Source organism: Budorcas taxicolor, chromosome 16, assembly GCF_023091745.1.
Source record: "Budorcas taxicolor isolate Tak-1 chromosome 16, Takin1.1, whole genome shotgun sequence".
Lineage (NCBI taxonomy): Eukaryota > Metazoa > Chordata > Mammalia > Artiodactyla > Bovidae > Budorcas > Budorcas taxicolor.
The window spans coordinates 41,493,714-41,511,091 of NC_068925.1; the positions used below are offsets into that span (position 1 = coordinate 41,493,714).

The 17,378-nt window shown below is 37.9% G+C and overlaps 1 protein-coding gene across 1 annotated transcript; it reads right to left on the bottom strand.

Moving 5' to 3' along the window:
• Positions 1-7,746: 7,746 nt before the first annotated feature.
• On the bottom strand, positions 7,747-16,151 carry TNFSF18 (TNF superfamily member 18). The gene is made up of 3 exons (XM_052654237.1): positions 15,945-16,151; positions 10,469-10,499; positions 7,747-8,093 (listed from the first exon to the last, which is right to left on the bottom strand). Exons 1-3 carry the CDS (start codon positions 16,149-16,151, stop codon positions 7,747-7,749), a joined length of 585 nt encoding a protein of 194 aa, XP_052510197.1.
• Between the last annotated feature and the right edge of the window lie 1,227 nt (positions 16,152-17,378).

The window sequence follows — 17,378 nt, forward strand, 5'->3', positions numbered from 1 at the left end:
ACAAACAAAGTTAGTGAAATGATGGAATTCCAGTTGAACTATTTCAAATCCTAAAAGATGCTGTGGTGAAAGTGTTGCACTCAATATGCCAGCAAATTTGGAAAACTCAGCAGTGGCCACAGGCCTGGAAAAGGTCAGTTTTCATTCCAATCCCAAAGAAAGGCAATGCCATAGAATGCTCAAACTACCACACAATTGTACTCATCTCACACGCTAGCAAAGTAATGCTCAAATTCTCCAAGCCAGGCTTCAACAGTATGTGAACCATGAAATTCCAGATGTTCAAGCTGGTTTTAGAAAAGACAGGGGAGATAGAAGTCAAATTGCCAACATCCACTGGACCATCAAAAAAGCAAGAGAGTTCCAGAGAAACACCTACTTCTGCTTTGTTGACTATGCCAAAGCCTTTGACTGTGTGGATCACAATAAACTGTGGAAAATTCTGAAAGAGATGGGAATACCAGACCACCTTCCCTGCCTCCTGAGATGCCTGTATACAGGTCAGGAAGCAACAGTTAGAACTGGACATGGAACAACAGACTGGTTCCAAATCAGGAAAGGAGTGCGTCAAGGCTGTATATTGTCACACTGCTTATTTAACTTATATGCAGAGTACATCATGAGAAATGCTGGGCTGGATGAAGCACAAGCTAAAATCAAGATTGCCGGGAGAATAATCAAGAACCTCTGATCTGCAGATGATACCACACTTACAGCAGAAAGTGAAGAAGAACTAAAGAGCTTCTTGACGAAAGTGAAAAGCGGAGAGTGAAAAAGTTGGTTTAAAGCTCAACATTCAGGAAACTAAGATCATGGCATCTGGTTCCTTCACTTCATGGCAAATAGATGGGGAAACAGTGTCAGACATTTTTATGGGCTCCAAAATCACTGCAGATGGTGACTACAGCCATGAAATTAAAAGACGTTTGCTCCTTGGAAGAAAAGTTATGACCAACCTAGACAGCATATTAAAAAGCAGAGACATTACTTTGCCAACAAGGGTCCATTTAGGGAGAGCTATGGTTTTTCCAGTAGTCATGTATGGATGTGAGAGTTGGACTGTAAAGAAAGCCGAGTGCCAAAGAATTGATGCTTTTGAAATCTGTGGTGTTGGAGAAGACTCTTGAAAGTCCCTTGGACTGCAAGGAATTCCAACCAGTATATCTTAAAGGAAATCAGTCCTGAAGATTCATTGGAAGGACTGATGCTGAAGGTGAAACTCCAATACTTTGGCTACGTGATGCAAACCGACTTATTTAAAAAGACCCTGATAATGAGAAAGATTTAAGGTGGGAGAAGAAGGGGACAACAGAGTATAAGATGGTTGGATTGCATCACCAACTCAAAGGACATGAGTTTGAGTAAACCCCGGGTCTTGGTATGGACAGGGAGGCGTGGCATGCTGCAGTTCATGGGGTCAGACACGACTGAACGGCTGAACTGAAGAGTCATTTTTGGAGAAGATATACAGTACTTTTTCTAATACATGTATTTAATAAACACCAAAGCACAAGCTTACCTTTAAAGATGTGGTGAAAGCATTACTATGGTAAAGGAAGCTAATGTGCTCTAGGATATTGTTTTTTAGGGAAATAGGATAATGAAATGACTTTCTTGATAGTGGTGTGTGATAGTAGCCAACTTTCACGGAGCACTTGTTATGTATGTACTTAGAATTTTGCATGGCTTATTTTACTTAAGTTTTAAAAAATGGAGAAGAATGGATATTAGACTATTTTGAGAGGTTGTTTGCAACATATATATCTTTTATCTTGCTAATCATTCTAACCAAGATCTAGGTACCATCTTTTTTGTTCATTCATTTCAATATTTGTTGAGTTCTTTTAATATTCCAAGAACAGTTTTAGGTGCTAGGTGCTGGAGATATAGCACTGAAAAATAAAATGCTTTTATCTTGGGGCTTACCTTTTTGGAGAGGAAAGATAGTAAGATAGATGTTAGATAAACAGGTTAAAATTTTAGGAATAAATCTAGCTCTTAAAATCAATGGCAGCCACCCTTCTAGTATCACTATGTATCACAAACATTTCATATATTAATTAGTATTGTAAACATAAATTTTTGATTCAACAAATATTAAATTCCAACTATATATCAGACATTGGATAAATGACAATAAACAAACAAGAAACTGGGTCTCAGAAAGGACAGAAATTCTTCCAAGATCCAAGTAATTGGTAAATGGCAAAACTGGGATTTTTGAAAAAAGTATGTGAAGCTAGTGAAATAATCTTGGTTCACAGACAAGCACTGTAGCAGAAAAGAGGTCAGATTCTCTTTGAAAGTAAAGATTATTTTTGAAGGTAAAGATTCATTTTGGTAAACTTGAATTTGAGATATTATACCCACAACATGAAACTGTCAAATAGACAAGTGAATTTACAAGTCTGAAATAAAGGAGAACAACTTGTGCTAGAGATAAATATTTGAGAGCTGACAGCATACAGGTAGATAATGTAATATTGATTGTGGCAAAGCTTGTATGCTATAGATTGCCAGCATTCAATTGGCAAAGTTGTCACTAGGTCATAAAAAGTGAAGATCTCAACCTTTTCTCAGACTCAGAGGATAGAAGTTCAGGTGATTTTGTGATGAGAAATGGATTATGGTAAGCCTCATGGGCAACAAAACTTAGGGGAGTTTTTTGTTTGTTTTACTTTTTAAATTGTATTTGTTTAGAAGCTTTGACTGTCTTTAAATACTTGGAGAATCATTCAGCTGAGATGCAAAGTTGTATGCCATAAAGCAGTGGTTCTTAAATGATAATGTACATAAGAGAAACCTATGGATCAGAGCTAGTTAAAAATTTGATTCCTAGGGCTCATTCCTAGAAACATTTATTCAGTGGAATATGAATGGGGACTAGGGATTATTTTAAGCTTACTGGATAAATCTGATGTAAAGTTTATAGACCTCACTTTGAAAAATTCTGCTATTGCTCACTGAACAAATTGTTTTGTCTTAGTATTGTAAAGGGAGAAGGCAATGGCACCCCACTCCAGTACTCTTGCCTGGAAAATCCCAGAGACAGGGGAGCCTGGTGGGCTGCCATCTATGGGGTCACACAGAGTCGGACACAACTGAAGCGACTTAGCAGCAGCAGCAGCAGCAGTATTGTAAAGATAGCTGTTCTTGGAGCATCTGCCCAACAATCATTAAACCAAATAGGAGTTTTTCCAGTTCTGGTGATGCGAGAGTGGTAGCTTATTGACCCTTTACCCTTAGTGCAAGTTAATTAACAAGGTTCTTTTCTTTTCCTTAATTACTTTAACAATGTTCCTAAGAACAGGTTAATAGTGAAGGACAGCATTTAAGAACAGTAGATGATGAAATGGAAGACAATAAATAAAGGGAGCCTAAAGGCTTTGCCCACTGGAGTCTGTCATCCAAAATACACATGATAATGCTAAATTCACACCAACACTCAAATTTGTGATTTATTTGTTCATTCAGCAGACAGTAAGAACTATGGCCCAGGCACTGTGGTGAACCTTGGACTCTAGTCACTGGATTCCTCTCAGAGACCAGCCCATTGGATAAGAGGAACAGTCCAAAAGCAGGTAGGGAAGATTTCCATTCTAAACTCACTGGTACACCACAGTCTGACTCTGTATTGAGGCCCCGTGTGAACAACATCTCCACTCCACCACCACCCCACCACACCCTGTGCATGGTGGTGGTTGTCTAGTCACTAAGCCATGTCCGATATCCCTGGACAATACCAAAGCTGGGTAGAAACGATCACCCTGGATGCTGAAATCTGAGATTTCCACATGCCACTGAAGCTATGAGAAGGCTGGTTTATTCTAATGGGCCCTGTTTGTTGAATTTTCATTTTTCTATTGTCCAACACTTCCTGAATTCCTTGAAGCAGGTCCCATAAACCCTCAAGCCTGCTTCTCCAAGCAATGTAATGGCATTCACTAATATTGCTGTATTTCAGAATAATAGCTCATCCAAAGTGTGTTGAACTCCTTAAAGTTGTTAATTGCTAACAGAAATTAGATTCGGATAAAATGAATGGAAGAGTCTGCATTTTACTATCTTGAGCATTTGTTTTAGATCTGTAGATAGAGCATGCTTAGAGCTCAGCACTGTTTTGTTTTTTTTCTATAAAAATTGAACTATTTCCATCACACTTCTCTAATTTTTCTTGACTATGTTCATCTCTAACAGTTTTCTTAAGTCTAACTTCTCTGAACAGTGATTTTCCTCATCATCTGCCTTTTTATTCAGCTCTTTTTGCTCTTTGTGATGATGTTGGGACTTTTTGTATTTCTGTGTTTTATTAAAGTTCTTCTAGATCCCTTTTAGAAACATGAGAGTATAATTGGATGGCAATATGATTGGTACTTGAATATCAAAGTGAGACAATATCAAATTGTCACTGCAAATATGCAGAATTTATAAAAAGAATGAAGGGAAGCTCCCTGTGCCACTCCTCTTAGACACTTTAGGAAGATCAAGGATGTAAATGAGGTCAGAGTCAGGAGGAGAGATTATGATAAGATTTATAAAGAGGGAGTAACAATAATAGCTATCATTGAAAGACCACAAATAACAAACATTGGCAAGGATGTGGAGCAAAAAGAACCTTCCTACACTGTTGGTGGGGATGTAAATTGGTACAGCCACTATGGTGAACAGTGTGGGGGTTCCTCAAAAACCTAAACAGAGAACTATAGTATGATCCAGCAATCTGTCTCCTAGGTATACATCTAAAGAATCAAAAACACTCATTTGGAGTGCATGTATCATTTCAATGTTCATAGCAGCATTATTTACAACAGCCAAGACATGGAAGTGACTCAAATGTCCACCAATGGATAAATGGATAAAGCTGTGGTTTATATATAATGAAATATTACTCAGATGTCAAAAAGAATAAAATAATGCCATTTGAAATAACATAGACCATTATCCTTAAAGAAATAAGTCAGAAAGACAAATACTGTAGGTTATCATTTATATATAAAATCTAAAAAAAAAAAAAAAGCAAATGAATAAACAGAAATAGACTCACAAATATGGAGAACAAACCAGTGGTTACCAGTGAGAAGAGGGAAGGAGGTGCAAGACAGAAGTACCAGATTAGCAGGTACAAATTACTACGTATAAAATAAATAAGCTATCAGGATACATTGTACAGCACAGGGAATTTAGCCAATATAATATCTTTCAGTAGATTATAATCTATAAAAATTTTGAATCACTATGTTGTTCACCTGAAAGTAGCACAGTAAATCAAACTGTATCTCAAGTAGAAAACTTTTTAAAAATAAGTGTTTCATATGGGCAACAATATCTTTGATATATACTTACATTCTCTAGATCACAAACACTAGCCTGATAACCCACAGATATGTCAGTTATAAACTACTTACCAACATATACTTTATTATAGGTATAAAATTTAAACAACTATTTGAAGAAACAAGGAAACAGTATACACTGAAAAAAAAAAAAAAACCCCTGAAATCACAACACTAAGGAAATTTAAAGGTCATCTGTTGGTAGCTTTTGGTTGCAACTGTGGAGACCTCTGCTTGCCCTGAGAAATAACTAATAGGCGGGGCTCTTGCTAAGCAGTATGACAATTTCACTTTCTCCCTTGCCTATCCTGATTGTTCCAAGAATAAGGCAGGAACTGAGTGGCTTTATTGAGAAGGAGAGTTTTACAAGCAGTGGTGTGCTGGTGAATAGACTTTCCAAAAAGAAAAGCCCTGATTGCCAATTCCCATGGTACAAATAGTCCCACTATAGCCAGTTTCAAGGATGACTATACTTCATAGCCAGAATGTGCAATTTTTGAAAATATAACAATCAGTTTTTAGGAGCAGGGATTCCCTAGTGGCTCATATGGTAAAGAGTCTGCCTGTAATGTGGGAGACCTGAGTCAGATCCCTGGGTCAGGAAGATCCCCTGGAGAAGAAAATGGCAACCCACTGCAATATTCTTGCCTGGAAAATCCCATGGACAGAGGAGCCTGGTGGGCTACAGTCCACAGTGTCACCAAGAGTTGGATATGACTGAGCAACTTAACTTTCTTATGAGCTAGTGCTGGCCCACTCCAGCACACTGCTGCTTATAACTCAACAATGATAAACACCAGCAAGTTTCCATAAATACATGTCATATAACTTTAATTTCCTGAGAAAATATACAAATGCAAGAGGAACCATGCATCCAAGTCTTTGGCCCAACAACTACTCAACAGATTTCATTTAAAAAAAAAAAGAAATACTAAGAAGCACCTTGGCCTCAGGCTTAGTTTGTTCCTAAGCAGACAATACAAATATTTTTAAATTAGCTTTATACGGTGATATTATTAACACAATGTAGCTTTTTACAAATATCCATAAATATCTTAAATTGGGTTATCATGTAATCATATTACATACCTTTCAACAAGAACCCATAAGCAGCTAGTTAATTTTGTAGAGTCCAAAACTTTAGCAGACCATCATTGAGTTGAGTGCTATTCATTATTTTTGGAACTTAATACATTTGACCAAGACAGGCTGTACAAAGTGAGGATGGGAGTTTGGTTGAAGTTAGCCCTGAACAATAGCCCATGCTCCCTGCTCCAGGTAAGGAAAGGAAGTGTTTGAGAAAGCAAGGCATTGGTGTAGCTTCCCTCTGTCTGCCAAGGGAATATATACCCCCTGAAGATCTAATCTGCTAAACTTTATAGACATCCAACATGAGAGCAGAAATACCAACCCTAAAGCTAAAATAGTGTGATAGAGTGGGAAGCCTAAGGCCCCTTGTTAATCATTCATTCTGCGGGGTGAAGCAAGTTACATATGTTCCACCTGCCTCCATATTCTCAGTGTTAAAACTGTGCCAAAATATCTGCCCCATTAACTTTCTAGAGTTGCCATGTGATATATGAAAGTACTTTGCTAACTGCCTAGCCAGCTAAAAATATGGAATCATGACATGAAAAAATACAGTACTGGTAATATCAATTTCTGTGGTTAAATCTTATGATTAGTAACGATTACTGTTTCTTTACCATCAGCCATGTTTAGGCACATGGACAAACAAGTTCTCATGAAGCCCTATGTAAAGGTTCAGAATGACCCTTTTGACCAGCTGGTTTTATAAAGCACCAAGCATCCTGAGTGTGATTAAATTAAGAAAAATTCCCAAATAAAGTGCATCCCATTCCAATGCCACCTGTGTCTCTGTCCCCTCATGCCATCAAATGTGAAATGGAGTATTGCTGGCATAGCAGTGGCCACCCTCCAAGTCTGACTACTTTTTTATTAGGAGGGTCTCAGAAGATAGGAATATAGGAAGAATGAAGTCAAGCAATCCACAGTCCAAGAATATGAGAACAAGGGCAGACTACTGCCCTGGATCTTTTCTGCATACAAGATAAGACTTCTGTGGAAAGAAGACTTCATTTTTCCACCCAGAGATTCAAGGGTTAGACAAAGACACTTGGAGAAGATTCTGTCCTCTAGCCACCCATATTCATTTCATGAACTAACAAAACTGTCTTTGCTGATCTAACATCAAGGGTTACCAAATGCCTTTTGTCCTTCTTCTGAGTCTCATTCAGACAGGCATGAGAAAAGAAAATTCACATGCAAGAAGTTCTGTTTCTGTTGAGTTACATACTCAGATGAACTGCAGAGATTGAAAATCTTCCTTGTCCAGCCTATGCACTGATGTCTCTGCAAGTGCTGAAGAGGATGAGGAGACCAAATCAAGTCTCTAGGAGATGAATTGGGGATTTGTAAGTAAAAAGATCCCCCAGTATGTCTTATTTTCCAGAACCTGATGCTCAGCATTGAATATCAAGTCTATTACATCTCCAGCATGGAATTCGTAAGCCCCTCCTACATTCTGGATCGTAGAGTTGTTGGTTAGAGCTTGTATGGGGTCTTCGTTCTTACGCAGCTGCACCTCGAATGGAGCTCGTCCCTTGTAGGCTGTATTGGGAGCCACTTGGCCATAAATTAAATACAAACCATTCTGAAGTATCTTCAGCCTCCAGTCAGCTGTCTTATTCACACAAGAAGGCTCAGGAGAAGGCATTTGCCATTTTGAAGGTAATGGTCCTACAAGATATTTATAAGGGGAGAATGGGGGGAGAAAAAAAAAGAAAAGCATAGTTATTTAATCATTTCATCATCTTCCTGATAATAGTTCTTTCCTATTTATAGGAAAGGTCTATACTAGGTCTCTCCAACCACAATTTTAAGTACCTACCACTCCCTACTTTGAAGAAATTGCCTAAGTTTATCTCTTGCTTGGGGAGCTCTAAGAAAATAAGTTTGGAATAGGGAAATGGGTTAAGTTTTAGGTGGCACTGTATCACTTCTCAACCAATATTTGTGAAATAAGAAGAAGAAAGGAATGACACACTAGGATGGTGATGACAAGAGCTGGCAGTCCAGAAATGCATATTCATGTTTTTCTGTATCAATACTATTTACTATGTATCACTTTATCAATGAGGCCAGCTCATCAGTCTGTTTAAAATAGTGCTCTCCTGTCACTCTCTCTCTTTATCTTGTTTTAGTTTTCTTTATAGAAGTTGTCACCATCTAGCCTATTATAAATTAAGTTGTTTATTTATCAATCTTATACCTACTTGAATATAACATTTGAGGACAAAGGAAAAGTGAAGTTGCTCAGTCGTGTCCGACTCTTTGCGGCTCCATGGGCTATAGCCTACCATGCTCCTCCATCCATGGGATTTTCCAGGCAAGAGTACTGGAGTGGGGTGCCATTTCCTTCTCCAAAGACTCTTCCCCACCCAGGGATCAAACTCGGATCTCCTGCATTGTAGGCAGACGCTTTACCGTCTGAGCCATCAGGGAAATCAAATACTCCTTTATTTTGTCCATAGCTGTATCTCCAACACCAAAAAGACTTCCTACTACCCAGTATATGCTGAATTAGGTGCACTGTGTCTAAATAATAGTGCTTCAGCTTATGGGTATGTGTCATTCAAGATTCACTTGAGATACCATTATCCAAATCCTCAGCAAATAGCTACTGGTAAATTAATGAGTTAATACATGGAAATTATTTGACTGTTTAAATAGAAGTATCCTTAGATTATTGCTGTCACGGGGGATGTGCAAAGGATCGAGACTTTGATATTTATGGAATTTACATATTTTCTTAATGTTCATTGTTTTTACACAAAGATGTAATTTCAGAATCCCAGAATGTGCAATACTTATCTGGTGTGTTCTCTAATGCTCCATAATTTTTGTTATGGGGGCAAAGCCTTTGTCAAATAATTAGAAAGAAACCTTGATAAAAAAAACATACTAAAAGAGATAACACATTGACTTAAGTTCTTCTTTATATATAAATAACTGATATAAGGCTCTGAAGGAGAATGAAGGGGAGATCATTAAAGCAGAAAGTCTCCCTGTTTCTCCAGTGAATCCAGAGCCCAGTAAATTTCTTCCTGCTTGACCATGTAATAGATAATAGGCAAGTCACCAGGAAGAGGTATCACTGGTTTTCATATTTAAGTATGTAACGGGGGGGGGGGGGGGGGGGGGGCCTCAACTTTAAAATTGAGGTTCTCAACTTTTACCACATCAAGAGGATATTTCAAACATATCATGAGGAGTTTCACTCCATTTACTAGAAAAACAACAAATCAAAAAGGCAGAGACAAGTAAAATGAGATTCCCTGTCATCTCAAGTCAAGGAAGCCTGGCTGTTTGTGCTGTACAGTAAAACAGGAATTGAAGCTGATTCTAGAAGTGGTCTGTTTTCAGTGGAAAATGGTTGTTTGATCTTCAACCAGTAAACAACCCCAAATGTATTCATTTTTAATTTTGTATGTATTCTAAAAAAATACCCAAAGGCTCAACTGTAAACTTTACTGTGTCTTCTAAGCAAGTACCAGGTCACTATAAAGGAAAGTGACTCAGGAGCTAAGAGGAGAGGTGAAAGGAGCAGAGAAGGGACCACTCCCCTCTCGTTTCTCATCTTTACACTTGGAAACAAAAATTGCTCCCTACACCCACTCTACTGGACACTAGCAATATGGGAAATGTGAGAAGGTCTCTGAGTCTGTCCCAGGGAAAAGTCATAGAAATCTGAAACTTGTGCTTATTAAAACAATTAAAAACAGAACTGAAGCCTCAGCTCCTAGACAACTGCAATACATGATTAACAGTTAAAACCAGTAGTTGTAGAGTAACTAAAATAGAATGCATCCTTTCTTAGCACTGGAGCTTACCTTTTGCAGCAAATAGTAAAGAAAGTAAAAAGGAGGCCTATAAGACAGTTCAGTCCAGTCAGTCACTCAGTCGTATTTGACTCTATGAGACCCCATGGACTGCAGCACACCAGGCCTCCCTGTCCATCACCAACTCCCAGAATTTACTCAAACTCATGTCTAAAACTCCTGATTCAGTGATGCCATCCAACCATTTCATCCTCTGTGAGACAGATTACTCACCAAACTTCGCTACACAGGGTCCCTGGGCAGTCTGTAGGGGAAGAAGAGGAATTGGTCAGGATGGTGACAGTGTCAACAGTTTTCTTGATTATTTAGAGGCTCGGATTCCTGAAGCAGACTTCTCTGCCCTAACCACATTAAAAAAAAAAAAAAAATCCTTCCCTCCACCCTGTTTTGGATCTCTCTGCTTTCTTCTACAGATGACTGGCTCCTTCCTCTACCTTTCACTGCACAGCTACCTTTTGGGTCTTCTAGGAAGAAGTTAAGAACTCCTTCTACCCACCTAATCTCCACCTACAGGACAACTATTTGATCTTGGATGCGCCTCCTCCTGGGCTATAGAAATTTTCTATATGTCTCTGCACCCCAGTGACTGCATAAGATGATCCACTGGCATGTGAGAAGAAACTAACAATTTCCATTTATATTTATTTTAAATAAAAAATTAAGCTATAGAAATATTTATTAATGTTTCAGAGTGATAAAGTCTCCCCTATTTTTTTTGTTTTATTTTTATTATTTTATTTATTTATTTATTTATTTTAATTTTAAAATCTTTAATTCTTACATGCGTTCCCAAACATGAACCCCCCCTCCCACCTCCCTCCCCATAACATCTCTCTGGGTCATCCCCATGCACCAGCCCCAAGCATGCTGTATCCTGAGTCAGACATAGACTGGTGATTCGACCCCCTATTTAATATTTAGATAATTATGCATCACACATAGTAATTGAGATAACTCTGAGATCTCAGTTTCAAAATCTTGCAACACAAATTACATGTCACATAAAGCTATCAGTGTGGTTGATTTTATAAGTACAGATATTTAAATACTAAAGGCTTTAAGATACTTAGTAGTAAGATAAGGTATAGCCAGAAACATTTGGGGGGGGGGGGGGGGGCCATGTAACAGTGCATTGGTTTCCTTGCAGCAAACTGCTTAAGAGACTTTTTGAGCTTAAACAGGATGCCAATTTTTTAATAGGATTTCTCTGGCTGCTATGCTAGGAATACATTAAAGAGTAGCAAAAGAAAAAGCAGTGAGACAACGTAAGAGATCAGTGTAAGCACCTAGGCAAGAAAGCATGGTGCCTCTGACCAAGGTACTAGCTGTGGAGATGGTGATAAGTGATTGGAAATTGAGTGAACAGGAGTTCCTGACATGGATATGGATGAGAAAATGAGACAAAGACACCAAACTCTGAGCCTGAGCAATTAGAAAGATAACACTGTTAATGACTGAAATGAGCAAGATTTAAGAGGAAAAAATTGGGGGAAAAGAATCATGAGTTCATTTTTTGGATATGTCAGGTTTGTGATGAGTATTAGATACCCAGGTAGGAGTGTCAAGAAGGCGACTGGATCTATAAGGATGGGATTTAAGGAGTTCTTAAAAAAAAAAAATTAATTTAGGAGTCTTCAGCTTCTGCATGGTGAGTTAAGATATGAGTCTATATAAGAGCATCAAATCAGTGATTATAGATAGGAAAGAGTATTGGGATATTGCAGTGTGTAGGGGTCAGGGAATAAGAAAGAACCCACAAAGGAGACAGAAGGAAAGGCCACCTTGGTAAGGATTTTAATTATGAACTATGGAATTTAAGTTGTCTAAGGAAGGGAAAAAAATCATGAATGGAGTGAGGAACTATTAAGTTCTTTAGAAAGGAACTTTGCACTATTGAATGATGGACTTAAAGTTTAGTGTCATAACATGGTAAGCATACTCAAAGATGCAGTCTTCCATTTTGATCTGAATGTGTTCATGAGGTGACTTTGCAGTGATGACAGTCAAGACCATGAATCAAGGTAAGTTAACTTAGACTCTAACTTTCAATTTCTTGTATTAAAAGGTGTTAACCTAGATTAAGAAAATAAAAGAAACATTTATCAAATTACTAAAATACTATTTCAATTGTTTTAGAAATGTTTATATTATATAATTGCATATTATACAAATACAATATTTTGGTGAAAGCAAAATGTTTTTTCACTGCGAATAAACCACATTAAGCATATTACTTGATTTATCCTTATAAATTTATATTGTATATTAGAATTTGTGTAAGACTTAGCAGTTAGCATATATATTGGCATTGTAGTCAAGAATATTTTGTTGGAGTTTCTCAGAAGAGATGCTGAAATACCATTTTGTTTAACCCATGTGACAGGGACTCCCTTAACTTCAATTTTCTCATTTATAAAATGGGGAAAATAGCAGCACCTAGTCCATTTAGGTTGTTCATGTGCTTAAATGAATTAAGTCTCACAAAGGATTTTGCCCAGATATTCTGTCTTGTCCTGCTTATTAAGTATTAGTGTTTTGGTAATGATGTTGATTATAATAAAGAATGAAACAAAACTTTATGTACCTATACATTATACTACAATTGTAAGCAAGAGAAACTAATGTCATCTATGGTCATTGCTTCTTAAGTTTACCACCTTTCTAGAAAGACACAAATCAACACATGAAGCAATTGAATAATAATCTGAATACAAAAGCATGCCAAAAAATGTGCCATTGATAACATCTATGTTGTCTACTCATATGCATAAAGAGTGTGTGAAGAAACCTAAGGCCACAGACAAATTAATTGCAGAAATCTTGGATGTTGCATGGTGGGCTGCTTTAATGTCCATTTAAAACTACAGAAACCACCATTGTAATATTATGTCATTATTGTCACAAGTGAAAATCTGTCTAATCACTAAAATCCTCTATTTGGCAGTGAGACACACTCTTTGGTTAAGGAAGTAGAATAGATAAGCAAGGAATACCCATTTTGTTAAGTCTTTATCTTCATTGTAAAGTCATTAATAATAATGGTATAAATATGAATCACTACTATCTACTAAGAGCCTACTATGGGTCAGGATTGTACTGTCTCTTAATTCTTACCACAACTCTATGAGATAACATTTTCATTTGCAGAAGAGGAAATGAGAAGTAGGAGGATTATGTAACTAGCCCAAGGTCACGCAGCTGAAAAAAGGCCAGGCTGAAGTCCAAATAGCCTGTCTGAGTCAAAAGTCTCACCCCTATGGCTCCAGAGCAGTTTGTATTTCTAATCCTGGTGATGTTTGGAAGGAGTAAATATCCACTTATAAACCAGTATATGAGTCCTGTTTAGTTAATTCATCTTTGCTTAGAAGGATCAGTGGCTCTTGTAACCCCATTTTGATTTAAGCTCAGATTTATGTAATTGGGTTAGTAAGTAAACTTAATAATTATCTCTCCAAACCAACTCTAATCAAATCATTTGGAAATAGAACCTACTATGCTTATAAGTACATGCAAAACTTCCCCTTTTGAAAGTATCCTTAGTTTCACTGAAACAGGGGACTCTCCTGAACATTTGGTTTCTTCTTTTTCTTTTGCTGTGAAGGTATTTTTTATTTTTTAAATTTATTTATTTATTTGGAGGCTAATTACTTTACAATATTGTAGTGGCTTTTGCCATACATTGACATGAATCAGCCATGAGTGTACATGTGTTCCCCATCCTGAAACCCCCTCCCACCTCCCTCCCCATCCCATCTCTCAGGGTCATCCCAGTGCACCAGCCCTGAGCACCCTGTCTCATGCATCGAACCTGGACTGGTGAACATTTTTATCTCTTGGTTTCTTAAGAGAGAATTTCTGTGAGCTTATTTTCATGTAGGGGTGGGGGGACCATCTCCTTGGGCTCATAACTGATTCTTTCAGTGAGATGTCTTCTGAAAGAGAGGGAAGAAAGAAAAAAAGAATCCTCCCACGGAAATTTTTGTTGGTTTAAAAGGATCTGAGTCTTCCTGTCTAACACTTTTTGAATTAGTGCCTAGAGAGGTTGGAAAGTGGGATTTTGTATACAATAACCAGAGTGGAGACTAAAACAATGTAAACTCCAAGGTCACAGAGCATTATAAGGAGGTGGAAGTGGCTACCGAGTAATGACTCATCACCCACAGTCATTCAGTCCTCTTTTCCAAAGATACTAACCTGTGGCGAATAGGGAAAGAGACGTGAAGGCAAGTGGAATGTGGGAGCTAATATCGTTGTACCATCAGCCAGCCATTGGCTTTTCCCATGGGAACAAAGGCTCCATGGCACCCTGTCAGGACAATATCCTGAAAACGTTTCAAAATTCCCCAAATTTGGAACAAACTCTGGGCTGTTTCTTTAGAAGCAGAACCTTTCACTGGGTAGCTGCATATTGTCTAGGAGAGGGAATCCCAGAATAAGACCTCAGACACAGGGGATTCATCAAGTTCAACGTTGGCAAGAGGTGTCCTAAATGCCTCTGGGAGTATGAGACCTCCTCCTTCCCTTTGCAAGAGCAGCTGTGTGCCTCTGAGAAAGACACTTCTCTTCTCTCCCAGGCACTGAGTCCCCAGACACATGCAGGAACTGATGACACGGAAAACTTACCCTATGTTTTTCAGTGTCATCAGGCTAATAGCATGTGGAGTGGTTTTGAGAAGGAAAAGGCACTTCTTCAGAAATTGAAACAAAGAATTCCTAACGATCTTTTTCCCACCTGCTCAAAGCTTCACTGTCCAGAGAGTTCAGAGGTCTGCTTGGAACATTCCTTGAGACAGTGGGGAATGTGGTCACAAATTCCTTTCTTGTACACCATTGTGTACAGTTACAAAATACAAATTAATGGGCTACTGTGTAAAAACTTGGCCAAAGCTCTGCTTGCCCTAGGTTAACATCAGCATCTTCTCTGTACTGTTTCCTCCTGTATCTTTTCTCAGTTGCTTTCAAATATCTTTAGTAGTAGAACCATGTCTTTGAAATCTTAACTGGTCAACCTGTCCCTTAGAAAAATGTTTCTGCAGTCACTGTTTTCAGATGTACCCAGGAATTGGCTAAATCCTAAATTAAATAAGGTATTTATGTTCTTTCTGATCAGCACTATGTAAACAACAGTCAGAAAAAAACTTTTACTAAAAATCTAATGGATCTCCATTCTCTTCACTAGACCCATAATTTGGAGTGGAGCACAGTGGGAAATTCCTGATAAGCATCAGGGGCTTCCCAAAAAAGAAAGTACTTCCTCCTTCCTCCATGAAGACTTCCCTGATCAACCTAGCCCTAAGTCATTGCCCCCCTCTTGACTCCCTTTATGTTCTATACCACCCTTAGATAAATTATTAATCACTGTATTTTATAGCTAGAAGGGACATGATGATGAACAAATCCATTTCCCTACCACCACTTTTCAGATGAAGAAACTGAGAACCAGAAAGATTAAATGTCTTTCAAATGCATACAGCTAGTTATTGAGAGACCTAAACCCAGAATTTGTATCTTCTTACTCCCAATTCAGTGCATTTCTCTTCTCAAAGATAGACTACACCATCTATTACTTACCTTACATCTCTTTCTTTCAAAGCTCTAACAATATTGAGTGACAATGCTAACAACTAGACTCAACAAAAGAAAAGAGGAGTACAATAAATTGCAACCTTAGATTCTGTTGTCTCCTTACCTTGAGTGGAAAAAAAATAAAGATTAGTGCACTGAAGGAGCAAAGCACAATAATGACTGTTGAGTAGAGGAGCCATTGTTTCCAGGATGGTCTCTGTGCTCCTTGAAGACTTGAATGGCTTAAAGGCATATTCTCCATGTGGCTCAAACTCATTCTCTGCAGGAATGAGAGCTGTGGAAAGCAGAAACTCACAAGTGATGAGCACATGGTGCAACTAGTCAGTTTTGTAGAATAGTATGCTAATTAGTAGTGGGTGTGAGAGGCGGGGTTTTCCTCCTGATTCTGTGTGTTGAAAAATGATACTTCTAGGCTAAGTGCTGACTCTCACTTGGCACTAGGCCCAATGCACAGGGCTAAAAGCCAATACAAACACAGGATTAAAAGAAGAAAACAAGGGAAGTTAAAAGGGGAAAAAATTATTTCCTAAACCAAGAACAACTACGGAACTGGGCAGTATTACAAATTATTTCCAGATAATTACTTTCTGTAAGGAAAAAATAAAGTTCAAGATTACGCCTTTTTTCCTCCAAATGTATATGTGTGAGGCAGTAGATTAGGGAGGCTGGGATGCATAGTTTGGAAAAAATAGTTTCCAAACTACTAATGGATTTCTAGGGCGTAAAATGTCTTCATTCAAAGACAGTCTCGAATTTAATTTTTAAAATGTCAATACAACAAGCTTAATTCTTTTATATCTCACCATTTTGAAACCCTGAAAATTCAATGCTGGCATCAAATAAAAATAAAATTCTCATAAAAAGATATTTTCTTGCACCCTGTCCTCCAGTCTGAGCTTACACTCTATTCCAAAAACCTGAAGTTTTCATCCTGGAATCAAAAATACTGATTTATTGCAAAATTGAGGAAGTCTCCTGGTTCACTGTATTAGTCTTTCCATCTGTTAAATGGAATACCTGCCTTCTCCCCTCACCTCTTCCCCCACTGCCCCACACATAATGCCAGAATTATGTGCTAGAAAGAATAAGGGTTTTTAAATCAGACAGACCTGAGAGAGGCAGTTCTTATCTGCTCAGTGGCCATCAGCATATTCTTCATTTCCTTCGTGGTAAAATTGGAGAAAATTTCCACTTCATAATGCTTTTCTGAGAATGAAAGAGATGTAAAGTTTTGGCTAAGAAGTGTTCCATAACTGCTTCTCTCTTCACCCTTCAGAGAGATGTTGTCAAGACTGAATCAATTATGAAATCCTAGAAAAGAATGATTTTTAAAATATTTACCTTAGGGTGAAATTCATCTGATGTTATTTCAAATAAAAGGTAAAAAAGTATTTTGAAGAAAAAATTTCTAAGAAAGTTTTTTTTTTTTTTAATTAGGGGAAAAGCCTATTGAACATCCTCATTTCTGAAAGAGGATGCTAAGGATAAAAGAACTTGAGGACTTCCCTGGTGGTACAGTGGATAGGGAGAAGGAAAT

Coding starts and splice junctions, on each gene's coding strand:
- TNFSF18 (XM_052654237.1), bottom strand. CDS start 16,151: ATGTGCTCATCACTTGTGAGTTTCTGCTTTCCACAGCTCTCATTCCTG. Junction 10,500..15,944: donor TTATTTTTTTTCCACTCAAG/GTAAGGAGACAA, acceptor CTTCCCCTACAG/ACTGCCCAGGGACCCTGTGT. Junction 8,094..10,468: donor ACCCTGTGTAGCGAAGTTTG/GTGAGTAATCTG, acceptor AATATCTTGTAG/GACCATTACCTTCAAAATGG.